Source organism: Brachypodium distachyon, chromosome 1 (genome assembly GCF_000005505.3).
Source record: "Brachypodium distachyon strain Bd21 chromosome 1, Brachypodium_distachyon_v3.0, whole genome shotgun sequence".
In the NCBI taxonomy this organism is placed as follows: domain Eukaryota; kingdom Viridiplantae; phylum Streptophyta; class Magnoliopsida; order Poales; family Poaceae; genus Brachypodium; species Brachypodium distachyon.
This window is the reverse complement of record NC_016131.3, coordinates 62,043,717-62,064,137: the sequence shown is the minus strand read 5'-3', so window position 1 is coordinate 62,064,137 and position 20,421 is coordinate 62,043,717. Positions and strand designations below refer to the sequence as shown.

The window sequence follows — 20,421 nt, the reverse complement described above, 5'->3', positions numbered from 1 at the left end:
AGTACGTAAATAGGCAGGTTAGGACAAGGAATAAATCATAGCCAGATTGTCGTTGGCAAGTGCCCTAACCGCAGTCTTCAGACAGTTATCCTATACAAACTACCCGTCGTGGTCCATGAGACCATGACATACCTATAGGTCCTAATGTCCTATACTCAAACAGATTCGTTTGCACGAACTTGCACGGTAAAAATGGAGCAAATGAACTGGTACTCCTATCAACCAAAACCATGGATGAGGATATATTGCATACAACGAGATTAATCCTTGGACCTACGAAAAGATTAATCCTTGGATCTAAGAAAAGATTAACCATGTCATGCAGGTACATAATTATATGGTATAAACTCTTTCATCCTCAGTACAAGTCGCATTCTGCAATCCTTGACAGGCATACAACTCTGTAAGCTAAACAGAAACCAAGAGTTCTTGCACAATAGTCGTTACGCAACCAGCTCACCATTGCATTGTAATAAATATTACTTATGAATCACAAAATGCAAGGTGCATCAGAAGGGAAGATCGATGCAGGCACTCTAGTTCGAAGTTGAAGAAAACCTCATGTTCACACTTGATATTGATCATCCACAATGTTGACATGGTGCCAACAAATGGTGCTCACCGTTGCGCATCAGCATCCATGCTGGACTTGTCTGTGTCACTGCTTGTAGGCGTACAGACCGAGTCTTTGGTGGATTTGCGGGCTCTCTGGGAAGGCCTGCTTGTTCCAGGACTTTTGGGTTCACCCTTACGCTTTCCTCCAGAAGACCCCGAGGCAAGTGCTTCCAGAACTTTCGCCGTGGGAGACCTATTTCTGGTTCCGTGCCTCCGAGAATTCACCTGCGATTCTGGTTGTGCACTAGCAGGTCCTCCTGTCGCCTCTGGAACACCACGGACACATTTGCTGTTCGGAATGGACGGAGCTTCCACAGCCTTCATGGAACCATGATCCTCTGATGAAGTTGCACATACACTTACACTTGTCTTATCATCAATTGGTGTCACTGGTTTAGTCTGGCCAGCCAAACTACTAACCTGCTCCCCTTCTTTCGCAAATTTTGCTTCAGTGAAGGGGAATTTTGGATGAACTTTAGGCACCACATCGACCTTGCACTCAAATGATCTGTTCTCATTTAAGTTCGTCATATTTATCTTCCCGTTTGACCTGTCATTGGTACGAGAGTTTGATGCATCTATTTTTATCTGCTCGCATGGCTTCTCCTTTGTCGAACATCTTGCAATTGTTTTGCTCTGAAAATTACCACCAGCATCAACAATAGCTGGTTTCAATGAAGTCGACAGCGGCTTGGTTTTCTCTTTCTCTAAACCATCTCCTTTGGAGAAAGAAAAGCTGCGCCGGCTGTTCTGATCATTGCTACAGCTAGATAATCTTCTGCGCTTTGACACTGGGGATAAATACTTGCGCCTTACAGTTTTTGTTTTCGTGCCAAAGGAGTATGTCAAATCAGTTTTGTTACTACTGCCATTAGAAGAATGACCATTGACTGGAAAACTTGAGGATGATGCAGGGAGCATGTTTTGAAATGAATCAACTGGGTTGCTCGCTGAAATAATTTCAATGTCATTAACAGGAGCTGTAACTTGTCCACGATCTTCCTGGTCATCTGATGATCGATCATCCACATCTTGCTCCTCTGAGGAACTCACAATCACAGTACTATGTGAATGGCGTGAAGGGACAAAACGGACATTTGCATCAGCAGGTAATTTCCTCAGCTCCCTGACACAGAATGGCTCTTCCCCTTGGACCAAGGTAGTATCAATAATTGTGAACTTTGGAACCTCCTGATAATCATCCAAAGGATCGTCATGGTTCACTTTCATGTCTGTATACCCATTTTGCTCAGGAGTACCATCATTGTCCATTCCGCCGACCTCTAGCTCAAGAAGAACAGGATCCGCTGCCACTCGTTTAAGGACATCGCTGACAGAATCAAAATAGTGAGTGCCTTTAGTGAGTTTACTTCTTGAGAATTTTTTGATACCCGGCACAAGAAAAACAAGGCAATTCTTAGTTGATCTGACATCGTTTGGTTGCTCTGAATGCCACCCTCTCGCAAGCAAACGGGGCCAGACTGCTTCCCAGAAAATATCATTTGATCTTGTCTTGCTTCTTCTGAAATCACCTGTCAAGAACTTGATTATATCTTCTGAAGCAAGAGAAGAACAATCTTTGCCTGTAGGCATGTCAGGGTGAACAGAAAGAACTTGGCTGGGCTTAGATGAATCCAGCACAAATCCAGTCAAATCATGCTTCCCTTTACCAATTCCAACAACCTCAATAAAAGCTTTTGTTCCAGCAGTGGATTTCAGAGTAAAGACAAAATCCTCTAAAGATATTTCCTCATTGCTGAAAGATTTGAACATCTGCAACATGTGAAAGAAATACAATTCATATGGGAATAGATGATAAAATATCATTTTAATTTTGATAACGCTAAGAAAAATTCACATTCATGAATTGCAACAAGAAATGGTGCACGACATTCAGTGGTTCCTTAACAAAACTAAACTAGGAGAATAACTGTCCTTGGATCATCAAGAATTTGAGTCATTTATTTATCTGGGAACAATAGCTTAAATAGTGCCAAGTAGTTTTAACAAAAACTAGAAAATAGATGAAGAATCATGACAGCCATTTGCACAGATACACCTGCAATGGTTTTGGTTTTCAGGTTTAAGGTTCGGTTTCATAATTTATTTAAAAAAGGTAGTTTTGTCCAACAGTGGTAATCAAGGTTAGTTAAGTACAAGTCGGCTAATTAGATGGTCAGGTATGCAAGTACCGTTGGAGTACCAGACGAGGATCCGAAACAAGAACCCACCTCCATCTACGTTTGTTCTACTCATTCACTTCATAAAATCTAAAGACTAGTATGATCAGAGTGGCGGTGGACCCATAGCTTGCTGTAGCTCCGCAAAGGCACCCATCTCCGGAAGCACCAATCGGCTGGTCCGCCATTCCTGACCATGCTTGCCTAGGAGCCCCTCAGTGACATGGCTGGCGGTGTGTTCCAAATGTCGATGTGGCCCGTGTGGACACCTCGTCACCACGGCTGCACCATGGTGCGTCCTAAGCCAGGGCAATGCCACCAGCAGATTCTCATGACTCGGTGCAATCCATTTTCTTCTTAAAAAGCTATGTGCCTTTTCTTGGCCTTTACTCGAAGCTCCTAATAGCCTCTAACGGAGACTTTCTCTATGCTCTGTTTCAAACGAAGAAGACATTGATTATTTTCTATCCCTGTGGACTCTTCCATGTAGACGGGTGGTCAATCTTCTCTTCTGTACTCCCCGCAAAAAAAAATCTTCTCTTCTGTACTACTGGCAAATGGACCCTGCAGATCCAATGTGGCAATAAGTAATGGTCGATCCATCTTAATTATCTATTTTCATAGAATACGGCTTAAGGTTGACCCACAGTCAACAGATCACCGATTCTCAGGACCACCCTTTTTAACGAAAAAGTCTCTTCTAATCTCCAACGTTGATTTGCATGAGAAGTTGTATACTTTTTAAGAGGGGGTGCACCGAAGCACTCATTGAACCCACCAGAGTAGTCAAACATACCACCTCCTCCAGGTTCATAAAGGTTGCTGTGTTAGACATGGCCAAAGTCAAACTTCTGAAATTTTGAACATGAATAATTTCAAGAATATTTTGATTAGATAACTAAAAATCATATGCGTAAATTGGTTTTGAAATATGCTTTCACAATGTAATTTTTGTTAGCTTCTATAAGTATGTTAGAAGCAAAATTAGTGGCCAAAGTTGTGTTTTGAAGATCATGTGGATACGCTCTTATGAATCTGGAGGGAGTAAAAGAGAAGTAAAGAACTAAAAAGATTTACTCAGATGATTGAACAATCAGTAGTATAGAATGGAGAAAAATTAAGATCAACAGTATTTTGAATAATGCATGTGGTTGCTATACTGAACCATAACAATGTCTAGGATGTCACTTGAGCAGAAATCTTATGCATTCTATAAAGCTCGAACCAAAGAGCATAATTTTAAAACCAGACCACGCAGCCGGTTAAACTGGGGAAAACATAATTGGTGACTTCAGTGGATTGGTGCCCTTCAAGGGCTTGCACGCAGTCGCATGCATAAAGAATGATGCGCACAGCAGCGGCAACAACCCTTCTATGTTCTATCTCAACAGAGGGGAAGAAAAAAACACAGCCAACACAAGTACTCACAAAAAAACGTACTGGCAAACATGACACAAACTCTCATCTTCAAGAAGTAGCTGGCCCAACAACTCCAATCAGCAGCCTAGATACTTGCATACACAGATGCAGCGACAATCAGCGAGCAGGTCCTGCAAAGTGGCGCCGACTGCCTACAGCTGCCCACAACATGGCCGTTGTGGCCTGCGGACCAGCGACAAGGCGGCAGCCGGCAGCACATGTCCCCGCCCCACAGCAATGGTGACCTTCCAGCAAAGTGGAGGTGAAACCACAACCATGCCACAGTCAGCAACAGCTTTGGTGATGACGACTTGGAGAAGGAACCAGATGAAATTGGGTGACAACAGTAAGTTCGAGCAAGGAATTGGCTCCAATACCATGTAGATCAAATTAGGAGGAATAATTAAACGCTAATCTCAGGACCTCACACCTAATACACCAACAGGTTGTGTCCACAATACAACTAACATATTATTATTAAGTTAAATAGTGCTATTGTTAAATATGATGGCGGTTGGACCACTAATCGGTGAACAGAAGTATATAGAATGACATGGCTGGTCGACAACCAGTTCACTTAAATAACTATGGTTCCACGCGATGAGATTTTCAAAAAGTAGAGACCAGTGTTGGTCAAGTTTCAATAATGATCTGCATGGTTCAATTTTATATTTTCTCGAAAAATACTGTGAAATGCTGATAGACATAGCAGTAGCGCAACACTACAAAATCATGAGCACTCCAATTCAAAATATTTCAAATGGCCTTCAATAAGGCACCCACAGGCTTTCCATGTTAAAAGATCTTATATCATAAACACCATGACATTCAACAGTACAATTGGATCTTGCATGAATCATTAATTATAAGTTACAAAGAAAAGTAAGAGAACAAATCTTGCCAAAGAAAGCATAGTTAATGCTAGTATTATCCAAAAAGTGTTGAAAGTGAGGATCTGACTACAGAACCTCAGATGTTCATGGGAATAATTTCATATCGAGACGTTTCAATAATTCACCAGCAGATAACAACCGAAGGCAAAAGAGATCAAAATTCTTTCTATAGCCAATATTTAGAATGTACCTCAACCAATGAATCATGAGCTTCTTTGGGGACTTCAGATTTCAGACGAGATATAATCTCGTGCTGCCGCCAACCTGTAAAAATGCGTTCTCCAAGAATGCATCTCCTAGTTCTTGCTTTTCTGCATTCTGACCATCTGTTATACGCATCACTTTTGTAGAACTTTCCATAGTAGTAGGAAAGCCCATCCCCAATATTATTACCTAGAAACCTGCTCACTAGTCTTAGATTTTTGCCGAATATGTAGAGCCCAAGCAGAAAACATTCTGCCTCAATACCACTCCAAAGGCAACTGGATGAAGCAGGCAGTGGAGTAAAATGATCAATTTCCCTCTGCTGTTCCATTGGCTTATTAGTAAAGTTGAGGCCTTCTTGAGTAGAACATGAATCAAAGTTTTCATGATGTGCTTGATTACTGCCAGCTTCCATCTGATCTACAGGCACCACTGAATGTGGACCGTGCCATGTTAAATCATGGTCACTCACATTATTGCTGGTTGGATAAACTGAGGTAACCTGACTATCCTCGCCCCGACTGCTGATTCTTGCTTCGGTTTCTAAAGAATGATGAGCTTGTGATTCCTCCTCCTTATGGACCTCACTTGGTGCCCACATAATTGGTATGGGTAACCCAATCATAACAGGGTAATCATAACCAGCTACCATGCTCTCAAGTGAGCTGGTCATGTACCGACGACGCTCATCCACTGTAAGCAGATTGGGGATTTCTGCCTGGTGCTCACTTCCAATGCATGGACATATAGGCGCATCGTCATACATGACATCTGAAGCAAGAGAAGCTTCTAAAGATGGTTGGGGTTCACCATCATCTTCAAGTCCAAGTGAATCCATCTACCAAAATCAGAACAAAAGATGTAATTTGTTGAGAGAGGCCACATATTCAAATAGATAACAACATGCATATCATCAACAGTACTAACTAAGTTGTTTTTTTAAGTACGAACCAGAAGGGCGTGTCGTTAACTTAGCTCTTTCAGGACTTTAGTGAGAGAAATCAGCTATTCAAAAGAAGTTCTACACATGAAAAAATTTCAGGCCTAAGTAACTTCTCTTAGGATTCTTATACACTCACAATCATCCAACGGTACTTCATCTTTGTACGTTGAGAGATAGACTGTGCAAAACAGGGAAGTAGCAAGCATTACTAGTTCACTACATAGTACATACACAGTGAACAACTTTATTAGAAATATGATCCGCGTCAAAACTTCCAATTAAGGCCCCAATGTAAACAGCATTCATAAAATCTATCTAACGTAAGATTGAGGACGAAATGCTTTAAAAAAAGGGGTTAAGTTTAACATGGTACACCAAATCAATTGCAGAAGTCTTGTTCCTCACAAAATTTCTAGCCATGCCAGCAATGACCATGCAATGGCAAGAAGGACAACAAGGACCATCAAGCCGATACCTCCCAAAATCTAAAAGTTAGAAAACCTAGTTTATGAGCATACTGCGTCACAAAATGTAAACAGTCAGCTGGAAGCAAATTGAGGCAATGCATATCATGTATAACGATTGCGGAGGAGGGATCATCATTGGACATGACTCACAAGTGTAAAATGCTTCTGTAAACAAAACTGCAGTCACGAAAGATTGAAACACTCAATATGAAATCGTACTACCAATTACTTGTCAGCATCGAGCACTGAACGTCTGAACTCTGAACCATCGACAACAACCTCTTGTCAACCTACTCTCTGAGCCTCAGGCTTACAGCACCCAAATCTGAGTCACTATGAAGAGCAAATCCGAGTTATCTCCTAGACCCCGATACACACCAATTGCATTCTTCAAATCTCATGTCCAGCAGCAGCAGCAGCACCCCGAGCCAAGGAATCAAAGTCGCGGCCGCGGCACTGGCCGTAAAACACCGGAAGCAAAGCTACAGGCATCCCCGACAAGGAGCAACGAAGCCAAGAACTCCGGCCGCGGTAACCAAATCCAAGCCGGACAGAGCCTACTCCAAGGAGGCGTGCGCGCACGCACGCACGCAAGCAAACCTAAAAAAACATCGACGGGGACGGCGTGATCACGGAAGGAGACCGGCACGGAGCACGGCCGAGCCAGCCCACGGCAACCGAGGCGCGAGACGGGCCACCAAAAAAGCAAGAGCAATCCTAAGCAAAGAACAAATGTAAGATTGGAGGAAGGAGCAGAGCAGCGAGGGAAACCTTAGCCTCCATGCACGCGAGACGCGGCCGCCCCTGTCACGAAGCCTTCCCAGCTGCGAGCACGCGGGGGGGCCTCCGATTCTCTTCTCGCGGGGAGAAGGGACCCGAGGAAACGGACGACGCCGGACGCACAAACGACAGCGGAATAATCTCGCCACCCGCAGAGGAGCCACGAGATTCAGCGGCGGCGGTTGGCCGGGGCAGCGGAGCGCGCGGCGAGCAAAGAGCGGCAGCACGCGGCGGGGAGTGGAGCACGGTGAGGCCACGGCGTCTCTCTCCGCGCGGTGGTGGTTCGGGGTGTGGAGGCGGAGACGAAGAGAGAGAGAGAGAGAGAGGAGTCGGGCCTTTAAAGACAAGAACAAGAGAAAAAGGAAACAGAAAAGGAAGAGCGTATATGGATGGATGCCCAATGGTCCGCGGGCCGGCCCTGGCCCGTCCCTCGCTGCCATTAGGGCCTAAGGCTCGCACGACCATTGAAATTTCAACTGTAGCAAAATACCAACGGCGCCGTCTACAGCAAAGTTCCGCAGCCAACACGAACAACGACGAGCTCCCCCGAGGGCCCGATATCCCATTCCCGGATACACTAACATGTTCCCATCTTCATCGATCTCGAGCCGCTTACCTCCATGTCTCTGAAGTGGCCGGGCTTGCGTCCTCTTCTTCTGCTGCGCCGAGAGCTCGCCATCGCCGCCGGCCGCAGATTTGCTCGACCAGGCACCCGCGGAGGCTGAGCGGCGGTGGAGATGGCAAGGACGCTTGGCGAGAGATTGACTAGTGACGATAGTGCTTGTGTATATCTCTCTCTCGTAGATATGCACTTGCTGCGGCGTTGGCGGAGGAGCGGGCTGTGTGCGGAGGGCGCGGTGCCGCTGCAGGGGACGAAGCAGAGTTGTCCCTCGCGCGACGTGCTGGGATCGATACTCGCAAATCCGCAATAGGACCCTGGTGGCTAGAACAATGGAAGTTATAGGCTGGGCCGGGAGGGCGGGCTGGACAGTATCATTGGATCTGTTCATCGAAACATTAAATACGACCGTCGATATGTGCAGGAAATTGATGTTATTGCTAAAGATTGATCGGAATACCCGCCGACCGAGTCTAAAGATATAGTGTGTCGATCGGAATACCCGGCGACGGAGTCTTATGTTATCGTATTAACATGTAGCGCAAAAACGTGTAGACAGTTTCTGAGCTGTCGTGAATCACGCTCGGGATTTCCTACCTTTTCCACTCCCTACGGGCTCGGCAACGTTACCGATACATTGGCACACAACATTCAAGTCCAAACAACTTCACCCGAGCAAATTTGTCTTGATTTAAAATAAGCCCAAACAATTAACTCAGCTTGTCGTTTGTTCGCACTACTATGTTTGTTGCACTTAAACTTTAAATGTAAAAATCATTTTACTACATTCACATTCTCTTTTTTCATGTACTCATTTGTTACCGCATTATACAGTAAGCAGAGTTATGACATCACTTGACGTGATACTTGTGAAGTCACGATAGGACCGTCGTCCCCCCATCATCGAGCTATAGGCTATGCCAGGGGGCGGGCGGGCTGGACGGTATTATTGGATCCGTTCATCGAAACATTAAATAGGATCGTCGATATACTGAAAAAATTAATGTTATCGCTAAAGTTTGATCGGAATACCTGGCGACGGAGTCTAAAGACATAGCGTGTGGATCGGAATACCCGGTAACAGAGTCTTACGTTATTGTATTAACATGTAGCGCATTACGTGTAGACAGCTGCTATCAAGCGTGTCTCGAGCTATCGTGAATCACGCTTGGGACCATAGGTTCCTCGTGGTTTTCCTACCTTTTCCACTACCTACAGGCTCGGCAACGTTACCCGTACATTGCCACAAGGCATCCATTTCAATCCAAACAGCTTCACATGAGCAAATTTGTCTTGATTTAAAATACGCTCAAACAGTTAACTCGGTTGTCGTCCGTGCACTACTATGTTTGTTGCAGGTAAAACTTTAAATGTAAAAATCATTTTACTACATTCACATTCTCTTTTTTCACGTACACATTTGTTACTGCATTATACATTAAGTAGAGTTATGCCATCACTTGACGTGATACTCGTGAAGTCGCGATAGGACCGTCGTCCCCTGATCATCGAGTGATCGTAGTTATAGGCTATGCCAGGGGCGGGCTGGGCAGTATTATCGGGTCCTTTCATCAAAACATTAAATAGAATCATCAATGTATAGAGAAAATTATTGTTATTGCTAACCTTTCATCGGAATACCCGGCGACTGAGACTAAAGATATCGAGTGTAGATCGGAATACCGGATGGCGGAGTCGTGGTCCTTAGATCAATCGAGTAATAGGCGGGCCAGGCGGGTGGGCTGGACAACATTATTGTGTCTATTCATCAAAACATTAAATAGGACCATTGATAGATAGATATAAATAAAGTTAATGTTATAGATAAAGTTTGATCAGAATACCCGATGGCGAAGCCTAAAGAAATATCGTGTGTATCGGAATGCCCGGTGACAGAGTCTTACATTATTATATCAGTGCGTGTTGTTTGTACACAACTGTTATCACACGCATCTCGTGCTGCGGTGAAACACGCTAGGGACTACATTTTTCGGACAATTTTCATATGAGAAGTATTTGGGAAAGTCGATACAATGTATCAGCCACCACCTCCTTCTAGAGCCTGGTGGGTCCCACGGGTGCGTCCTTCGCACACACTCTTTTTTATTTCGAAATATTGACTCTGTCGTACCAGTGGCCCACGGGGTCCCACTGATACGGGACGCGTGGGTCGCAACTAACGGGATCCCGCTAGGCTGGCTCTCCGAGAAGGGCAAACCCGAGAAGCTCACCCCCGAGGAAGTAGCTGAGGGGGGTTGTGGAAAGACGCTCACTGGCAAGACCATCACACGAGAGGTCAAAAGCTCTAACATGAAGCCCGTATACAGTGGCCTGGGCGCTGCATGAAGCCCGGCGTGGATCAACAGTAGTGGAAGCTTTGTGGCGAGGAAACGCGGGTGGCTAACGTGTCACGCTGCATGCATCGGCACCTGTGGTATCCCCTTGGCTATAAAAGGAGGACCAATGCCACCGATCAAAGAGTTTCAGTCCCAGTAGGAAACATAGAACATAGCAGAACATTCACCCAAGTAGAAAAAGTTCCTTAGAGGGACAAGCAGCTGGACCGGGTACTCCCCGGCAACCTGTACGCACTCAAACTTGTTGAATACAACCAACAGCAGGACGTAGGGTGTTACATCTTCAGGTGGCCCGAACCTGGTTAAACCTCACGTGTCGACACTTTATGTCTTTAGTCACGCCGGCGATCGCCGGAGCGATTCCCTCGCACGCCACCGAACCGAAAAAGGGGGTGTCCAACACCCCTGGTGCCGGAGTTCCGTGCTCCGACAGACTCTTGTAAATTTTCAGCTTATTTGGAGTTGTGTAGCTCCTGAAACATTAAAAAGAGAGTTTTCTGCCCCACAGAGTTAAATATAAAATAAATTGGAATTATAGGAAAAAATCCGCTAAATCATTAAAAACATTGGTAATAACATCTAAAATGATGTAAATATCATAGAAAAATATATAACAACATCAAAGTTCATGTATGCATTTTACATGCATCACCAGTGTAGCCATATGGTCTTTTGTCATGGATCTCTAGCCTATATAAACCCCATGGGACATGTAACCATTCACTCTTATTTGAATAAAACCAAGTGGAGAGGCCCAGAGTCCAAAAGAGCTCTAGTCCTGAGTTCTGGAAAGATTTGTTCGGTCCGGACTCAAGGTCGAGGGATTGGCCTCTTCAGGGATTATTACCTCTTGACTCGGAAAGACCCATTTGGTCTGAGCTCAAGGATAACCATTCCCTCGACACTTCTCCTAACATAAGACTAGGTCCCGCTCCACGAGGCGACCAAACGATTCAAAAGCATCATTGTGTCAACTTTGTTGGGTGTATGATGACCTTCGCTCATAAGACTATCGTAGATGTACATTTAAGTTTTTTTACCATCGTGCATCGGTACCCCCTATACGAACTATTATCTGACTGCAACAACACCCGCTGAGAGGACATCTTGCCCTTAAGTGGTTTTGGTGTAAGGACAACATGAATAGGGAGTTAACCATGTTTGCTAAGCATATGTACAAGTAATGGGCATAGAGTTTTAGAAATCATTCATGGTAGATAACTCAATGATCACATAGATAAATAAGGTGACTCTTAAATTATTGTATCTTTTATCTTTTTGAGTCATATGGAAGCCGTACTATTAAGAGAGATCATATGATGAACTTGCAGTGGATAACATTATTGAAATTTACATCCTATCCACAAACCAAGCTCCCAAAAAAGCCTTGAGACATCCCAAGAGATAGCTTTGGTTTGCACACTTTTTAGGGTTTTTCTAAAGGTCGGAGGCTACTTGATCCGGAGGTTCCGGGTGACCCTCTAGGCCGCTCCAGATTTCAAGCATGCTACCGGGAGTATAGAACCTTCTCCGGATTACCCCGAACTATCACCGGATTATGGACCACCCTCTGGACTAGCCCCTATAGAGGCTTCTGGACATGTATTGGGTTCCAACGGACAGATTTTCGTGGACCATATAAATTGGCCCACCCTTCTTCCTCACGGGCTACCTCTCGCCCAACTTGAGGCATGCCATATTCTCTCTCCTACTCCATTAAAGCAAGCTCCACAAGCTCCTCTTCCCCTTGCTCGTATCCATTCAATCCGAGGGAAAAGAGAGGTGAGCCCTAGATCTACATCTCCACCAAAATAATGTGTTCCTCAAGTTCATCAACCGGTTCTTTAATCTTGGAGTTGCAGGAATTCCTAGAAGGTTGGATTCTCTTTTGGGAGAATCAAAAAGTGTGTATTTGCTCCGAGAAATTTGTGAGGGTTTGTCGGTCATCTTAAGGACTACCACTAGTTATTGAGCTTTTACTTCATGGAGAAGGCTCAAAGAGAATAAGACGAGCCTTCGAAGGCGTTCACAATCCTTCGTGGTATCCACACCTTCTCAAAGGGTGATTAGCTCTTCCCCAAGAGAATAAACATCGAGGCACATCTTCATTTCTCCATGCCTCAATTACTTCTATCCGAGATCCTCATTGGCATATCCAGCCCAATGGGACAGGTCCAAGAGTGCTAATATTAATATAAATTTATTTATTTTTATTTTATTGCTCTGATATATATATATATATACAAGGTATATAGAGATTTCAAGGTTGTTAGATACGCCACTGGAGATCCTTACTTGTGGTTTTTGTCTTTGTGATAACCTTCGTGCTTTAGGTTATTTATCCTCGTATGTGACGCTTCTACGTAGTTGCATTAGGCCAAGCTTTGTCATCCGCAAAGCATAATTTGTGAAAAAGAAATTAAAATTTGTAGGACCTATTCACATCCCGCTTTAGATTATTCATCTCGGTCACAGGTCATCCATTGGAGCTGTCCGCGGGGAATCATTAATTGTCGCATTTGAACCTATGGCGAAACCCACCTCATCTGAGATCTCACTCACTGCGAAGACCACAGGGCAAATTAAAAGCAAAGAAAGTGTCTCAGAACCTATCAAGGAATATGAAATCCAATTCGGACCGTAGAAGCCAGCGCAATTTTATTTAATACTTCCTTCGTTCCATATTAAGTGACTTTCTATTTCATGTATCTAGATGCTTTTTAGGTTCTATTAAATACATCTAGATGATTTTTAGGTATAAATACATTCATATTTGACAAATTACGGTGAGAGTATACGACTGTACATCACTACCGTCGGTCGCACCTGTTCCGCCCGTGCGTGAAGATGGAGAGCTAATCACCGAACTTGGATGAGAATAGGCATTCATATTGTCACTCTGCAAGTTTGCACCGACGATAGTTCGGGTGCCACCCAAAAAATTTCTACGGAGTACTGTAAGTGCACTTAACCCGTGCAGGCCCGTACGTAGCCCCGTACGTTACAGCTCCCATCGGTGGCTCCCATCTAGAGGTGGTGACCCTGCTGACCCAGGCACCCAACCCAGCGTCGTCGTGATGTTGGAAGGTCAACAAAAATGGTCAAACGTTGCAGCCTACATCTATACTAGAACAGTTTTTGCGTGTTCTTTTTGCAAGCCCATCTCTAATCATGTGATTAAATAAACATATATGACGATAGTTAACCTCTGTTACGTCTGTTTTGATCCCCTATGGACTTCGCACTACTGACTTTTGAGTTTTCTTGAGTTTACCTCACCTTATACAGAATTTTCCCTTCTTCTGTGTTGTATTGTTAATCACAAGGATGTTGTACTATTCCAAGATGTATATATTTTGCTTGTCTTTGTCTATGAAATCTGATCGAAATTCCGATCTGATTCACGTGTGCATGCAAACGAGTTGACGTCATCTGATATACTCCGTATTTAAGTACAACTGACTAGTGGATCTGGGCGTGGATCTGTACCAAATTTGCACAAAGATGCCAGGATCATTATCATCTCTCCTTGCACACATGTACCATTTTCTGGTCATTTTGTTGATATCCATGTGGCAAATCCAAATGTCGGCTTGGTAAAGTATGTCACTGGCTGCTACTTGGCTATGCACATGGATTTTGGCCAAATGTTCAAAAACATTTTATCAACAGTAGTAAGTCTAACTTAACTCGTCCCTTCGGGGACATCCGATAAAAAAGTCTAACTTTACTCTTGGATGCAAGATAAGGTTTGCAGTAAAATATGCTAAAACAATGAGCTAAACGCCCAAACCCTCAAATCCTACTAGAAAGCTGCAGCTTACTTAGAGCCTAGAGGGAAGCAATTAACATGTACTATTGAGCACAATGAACAGGTCAACATGGTGTTTATCTTTCTCCCCGGTATACAAGTTGGGTTCTGCACACCCTTGTACACTAAATACAAACAAAATGTAAATTTCTAAATTCTTTCTCGCGCATCAATTTGCCCATGCAGGAGTCATCATGCATCTGTAGAACCATCATCACAGACACCTGCATCGCGAACATGAAGTACTCCAGAAGAAATGGATTGAGGATGGTTGGGACAACTGATTGTCAGGACCTCTCGTTGTGAAATCCATCACCCTCAGCGTCAACAGGTTGCTCACCTGAGCCATGCAAAGACGGTATGCTCATCATTGCAGTCCAGCCTCCAATTAGCCGGGTTTCTCTCTACCACTAGAGGTGATGTAGAAATTCAGTCTTTACTTTTGCGAGTCCGCTTGGGAGGCCTTCTTGTCATCAAGCTGTGGGAGTCACCCTTACGCTTTGCACCTCCGGGGTCACCAACAGAAAAAGCTTCCAGAGCTTTTCTGCTGAGAGACCGGTTTCTAGTTCCATGCCTCCGAGGGCTCTTCTGAACAGCCACATCAGGTTTTCCAGTGGCCTCCAAAACATCAGGAACTATCTCACTACTCGAAATGGAAGAAGGTCCATCTTCATTTCGCAGCAGATGATCATGATTGCCTGTAGGTGCTGTCTGCAGTTTATTCAGATCAACCAAGCGACTGACCTGAGTCCCTTCTTCGGTCACTGTGTCAAACTTTCCCTCTAATGACTCGTCGTCATTTATATTCGGCACATTCCTCTTGCCAAGTGATTCACCATTGGAAGTAGACTTCACAACATTTGTTATCTCCTCGCACGAGTTAACCTTTGTGGAACAGCTTGCCAATCCTCTGGTTTGGGAACAACCACCAATACCAAGATCAACAACAGTTGGCTCTGATGAAGTGGATAGAGGCTTCAATTTGTCCTTCCCTAAACCCTCATCATTTGGGGAAGAAAAGCTGAATTGGCTGGTCTGGTCATTGCTACACCTAGAAAATCTTCTGCGCTTTGGGGATAAATACACATGTCTGTCAGTTTTTGTTCCAAGGCCAGAGAAGCATGTCAAGTCAATTTGGTCACCATTTCCATTAGAAATTTCCGAGTGCTGATCATCGGAACAATGACCATTAACTGCAAAAACAGAGCATGTTGCAGCCCCCCTGTTTTCCAACAAATCCGCACAGGATTCTTTGGCTGTATGGTAAACTGATTCCATTTCAATATCATTCACACAAGCTGTCACCTGTCCGTGATATTCCTGGTCATCTGATGAGCGATCACCACTATCTTGCTCCTGAGAGGAACTACCACTCAACACATAATCTGAACGATTTTTAGTTCCAAAATTAACATTTTCATCACCAGGTAATCTTCTCAGCGCCCTCACTTTGAAGGGCTCTTCCCCTTCGACCAAGGTAGTATCAATTATGGTGAACATCAGAAGCTCCTGATCACTATTCACAGGATCTTCTTTGCTTGTTGCCTGACCATTTCTTTGAACGGTTGTCCCATTATCTATTCCATCACTCTCTAGCTCAAGAAGAGTGGGATCTGCTGCCACTTTTTTAAGGACGTCGGTGATAGAATCGTAATAGTGAGTGCCCTTAGTGAGCTTCTCTCTTGAGAATTTTTTTATGCCCGGAACCAGAAACACAAGGCAACTCTTGGCTGTGCGGATGTCTTTTGGCTGCTCTGAATGCCACTCTCTTGCAAGCAAACGGGGCCAGACAGCTTCCCAAAATAATTCATTTGATTTTGCCTTACTTATCCTGAAATCACCTGTTAAGAACTTGATAATGTCTTCTCTAGCAAGCGTGGAACAATTTATGCCTTTAGGCATCTTGGTGCAAACAGATAGAGCTTTGGTTTTTTTGGATGTGTCCTGAACAAATCCAGTCAAATCATGCTTCCCTGAACCAATCCCAACCACCTCAACAAAAGCTTCCGGTCCGACAATAGATTTCAGAGTGAAGACACATTTCTCTAAAGATGTCAGGCCATCACTTAAAGACTTCAAAGCCTGCAATATGAGAACAAACGGATGATCCTCAGTTGGCAAAACTTGGTGTGTGAAAAAGGTTGGCAGTGCAAGCATGATCAAATTAGCGAAGTACGGAATTGAAATTTAGTTGTTTCCTTGTGATATTACACCGGGCAACATACTTGTGTCTCAATCATCAAAGTTTTGAAGGAAAAAAAAATCATCCAGACACAAAATAGCTAAGCAATAGTCTCTGCAAGTATTAAAAGCATTGGGAACTTGGGAAAGAAAATGCATTAGAAAAAAGTTCGATGCAAACAACATGAAGGCCAGCCAGTCAAAACTTGAAAAAGATGCATCGGTAACCTTAAAGCAGGCAGTAGTTATATCAATGCAAATCGTTGCCATCTGATAACACCTGATTTGAATGGTTAGGTTAATATTTAAATAGCTAAACAGATCTACTCAGTTCACTGGGCGCTGGAAGATTAAAATGGAGCAACTAAACATGGAAGCGTTGTTACGCTGAACAATCCATAGCCACATCTATGAAGTCAAATGACAAGAAAAACTACAAAAATGGTATGCTAACCCAAATCCGACTGGTAGAATCTTATCAAACCAAGAAGATAGTTTCATTTTGTACCGTCTCAATATACCAAAAACTCAACAACAATTATATTTGAGAGAGATTTGAAATCCACATTGTATCAAAAGTTCACAATACATACCTGAACTAACGAATTATGAGCTTCTTTGGGTATTTTAGATTTCAAACGAGATATAAGCTCCTGTTGTCGCCGACCAGTAAAAATGCTTTTCCCAAGAATACATCTAGTACTTCTTGTCTTTCTACAGTGCGACCATCTGTTATGTGCATCTCCCTTGTAGAACCTTCCATAGTAGTAGGGAAGCATGTCCCTGACAGACTTACTCCCTACAAACTTGCTCAACAGGCTGAAATCTTTACCAAAAATATGCAGCCCAAGAAGAAAGCACTGTTCTTCTAGATCATTCCAAACGGAGGCACATAAACCAGGTAGTGAAGCAAATTGTGCTGATTCTCTTTGATACACCATTTGCCTGTCAGTGAAGAGGTCACTGCATACACCATCATAAACTTGATTACTCACAGAACTGGTTCTTGATTCAGTTTCTAAAGAATGCAGTGTCTGAAATTTATCTTCCTTCTTGTTGACTTCACTAGGTGGATTGCTTCCCGATATGATTGGTATAGCTTTCCCAATAACACTAGGATAATCATACCCATCAAACTTGCAACTGTAGAGTGAGCTGGCCATGAGCTGACATCGTTCATCCTCTGTTGCTAGATTGGGGATTTCTGCCTGGTGCTCACTTCCTATGCGTGGTGCTATTGGTGGGTCATCATGGATCACATCCGAAGCATGGACAGCTTCTAAAGATATTTGGTCACCACCATTGTTTTCAATCTGAAGTGTTTCCATCTATCAAGAAATGGAAGAAAAAGCATTCAGTTGTCAAGGAACATCACACTGATACGATAAGAAGTATTCATAATCAGCAGAAATAAATAAGTTGGTTATGCATTTAGGATCATGAACATGAGGGCCAATCATCAACACATATCTCCTTAAAATTTGATCCGAGAAAACTGCTTTGCAAAAACATGTGAATACATGAGAATCGTCTTCCCTTTCAGACCGAAATAGCATGTTCTTTTTGGATATGCTATGAACTAGCATGCATCTCTAGATGCATGATATCTATATCATCTGAAATGTACTATATGCAAGTATGGAACAGTATAGCAAACTGCATTACTAGTTCATGGTCTCCTACAGAAAGCAACTGAAGTAAAAATAGGTGCTGCAACTAGGACAAGCTGCATTATACAGTCCTGAAGTAACCTACATTTCATGAAATCTTTCTCAAATAAGATTATAAGATATGATTAAAAAAATGAGCTTTCTAAAGTGTCTTATAGCAGCATGAGAAGATCTGCAAAAGACATAATAATTAGCTACGATAAGAACAAATATGACTATATGAGGATAAGAAAAACCATTCCAGCAAGGGCCATCAGAATCAATGTCACCCAGCAGTGACTGCAACTTTGGTGCACCAATTGCATCCATACGCGATAATATCAACCACAGACAAGCAAGGTATGATTTATCAATATAAAGCCATTTCTTTGCAGGAGCCATTGCAGATCATTACTCAGCAATGTGAACTAAAATGATATATAAAAGAAGCAAAACTCTGTCATGACAGATTGGATCTCTCAATACCAAAAGCACTCACTTTCTTGGAATTGAAGACTGCACCATAACTAGGACATATCAACCTGACGATAAAACACTCTCCAATTCACAATCACTTGACCTGGGAGCAACCCTACAAACCTGAGCAGCCAAAGCAAGCAAATCGAGTCATTTGCTAGACCCGAAACCCACCAATCGCATCCTGAAAATCTCAGGCACCACCCTAACCCACGGAATCCAACACACGGCCGCGCATCCCGTGGAGTAGGACAACAGGTACCGAGACAACCCAAACCTGGAGCAACCAAGGAAGGCAGCCAAGAACACGCGGCCGTACAAACCAAACCCCGTTGCCCTCCCGAGCCGAACAAGCACATCATACGCACACGCTGAGACGCAAACACCCTCCGACAATCTTGAGATGACGTGATCGTGAAGGCAGGAAACCACCCCGGACAAACCACGAACACGCCCACCGTGGCCGCACGGCAGGGCCGGGACCGCGAGCCCGCGACACGCATCGTCGAAACGAGAGACCACCACCCGCAAGCAAGAACGAATGTAACATGGGAGGAAAAGAGCAGGGCCAAGCAACCAACCTTATCTTCCATGCACGCGAGGCGCCGCCCCTACTCAACGAAGCTTCGCCGCACCACGGGGGAGCCGCCGATTCTCGCTGGGTAAAGGGAAACGGAAGACGCGAACACGCCGACACCGGGACAGGAAAGAACTGGAGGACGACAAGAATCTGGGCGGAGAGGCGGCGAGATTCAGAGGCCACCGCGCGAGCAGGCAGGACTAGCAGCAGAGGACGTCATGCGCGTGGCCGGCGCGGCGAGAGGAGGACGGCGTGAGGCTTTTGGGAGGTGGTTTGTTTGCAGTCGCGAGGAGGGGAGGAGGCGGAGACGGGCAAGAGAAAGAGAAACAGAGAGAGAGGGGGCCGTCGGCCTTTAAAGACAGGAGAACGAGGATGGACGGAAAAGGATTGTGGTGTATTCAACACACTAGCTCTCACGACGGCGTCGTGGTGGTGGCTGCGGGGCCTGGCGATTGGATCTCAGCCGTAGGCTACAATGATCTGTATGCGGTCCGTTGGATTAAAGCCAGGTGGAAACCCGTCGCGACGTAAGGGCCGTCGGATGAAAGGTAGGCGGAAACACGTTGGTCCGTCGGATTAAAAGTAGGCGAAAAACCGTCGACGCGTACATTCCGTCGGCTTAAAGGCAGGCGAAAACACGTGGGCGCGTATGATCCGTCGGATTGAGTGTAAGCGGTAACCGGTCCTCGACGAAGATAATCCCAAATTTAGAATACACTAATGCTACGAAATTACTCGCCAGCCGTTACACGTCACGTATCATCCATCCGAAAAGTGGTCCAATCTCTCCTCGATGAAACCCATGAACCCGAAAGATTTTACCCCTTTTCGTCTCTCTTTCCAGTTCATCCAGATTAGAGGTATTCATCATCGTTAAATTATTGCAAAATGACTCTTCCGCGAGTCATCCCTAACCCGTTTGATCAAAGGTAAAATATCGAAGAAAAAGTTGGTGGTGTGTTGTGTTATCGTAGTGGATTTTGAAAAATAGTGTCTTTGCAGTGGATTTTGGAAAATAGTGTCTTTGCTATTGAAACTCTGCCGTAGACGGAGTAATATGTAAGCGTATGGTTTGTTGGATCATTGGATTCAAGGTAAGCAGAAACTCTTTGATGGCCATACGCTACCACATTTTACCAAGATAAGAGAACAAGAATGGAAGAAAAAAAATGGTGGCGTGTCAACGACTCTAGCTAGATAAATCGAGTTATAGGCCGGGCCACGCGGACAGGTGGATGAGGAAGAT

The 20,421-nt window shown here is 44.2% G+C and overlaps 2 protein-coding genes across 4 annotated transcripts; both read right to left on the bottom strand.

Moving 5' to 3' along the window:
* Positions 1-220: 220 nt before the first annotated feature.
* LOC100839331 lies at positions 221-8,307 on the bottom strand. 2 transcript variants are annotated; one of them, XM_024456907.1, is made up of 3 exons: positions 8,118-8,307; positions 5,298-6,149; positions 221-2,388 (listed from the first exon to the last, which is right to left on the bottom strand). In XM_024456907.1, exons 1-3 carry the CDS (start codon positions 8,178-8,180, stop codon positions 619-621), a joined length of 2,685 nt encoding a protein of 894 aa, XP_024312675.1. In that variant the 5' UTR covers positions 8,181-8,307; the 3' UTR covers positions 221-618. The 2 variants fall into 2 exon arrangements, with proteins under 2 accessions (XP_024312675.1, XP_003557926.2); XM_003557878.4 differs by lacking the exon at positions 8,118-8,307 and adding an exon at positions 7,493-7,835.
* A 6,002-nt stretch (positions 8,308-14,309) lies between these two features.
* LOC100831208 lies at positions 14,310-19,541 on the bottom strand. Of its 2 annotated transcripts, none has more exons than XM_003561595.4 (3): positions 19,177-19,541; positions 17,063-17,797; positions 14,310-16,370 (listed from the first exon to the last, which is right to left on the bottom strand). In XM_003561595.4, the coding sequence occupies exons 1-3, from the start codon at positions 19,186-19,188 to the stop codon at positions 14,718-14,720; spliced, it is 2,400 nt and encodes a 799-aa protein (XP_003561643.2). In that variant the 5' UTR covers positions 19,189-19,541; the 3' UTR covers positions 14,310-14,717. The 2 variants fall into 2 exon arrangements, with proteins under 2 accessions (XP_003561643.2, XP_024312676.1); XM_024456908.1 differs by lacking the exon at positions 19,177-19,541 and adding an exon at positions 18,618-19,040.
* Positions 19,542-20,421: the final 880 nt, after the last annotated feature.

Coding starts and splice junctions, on each gene's coding strand:
- LOC100831208 (XM_003561595.4), bottom strand. Junction 16,371..17,062: donor CTCATAATTCGTTAGTTCAG/GTATGTATTGTG, acceptor CTCATATTGCAG/GCTTTGAAGTCTTTAAGTGA.
- LOC100839331 (XM_024456907.1), bottom strand. CDS start 8,180: ATGGCGAGCTCTCGGCGCAGCAGAAGAAGAGGACGCAAGCCCGGCCAC. Junction 6,150..8,117: donor GCCACTTCAGAGACATGGAG/GTAAGCGGCTCG, acceptor TGATTTTGGTAG/ATGGATTCACTTGGACTTGA. Junction 2,389..5,297: donor CTCATGATTCATTGGTTGAG/GTACATTCTAAA, acceptor CACATGTTGCAG/ATGTTCAAATCTTTCAGCAA.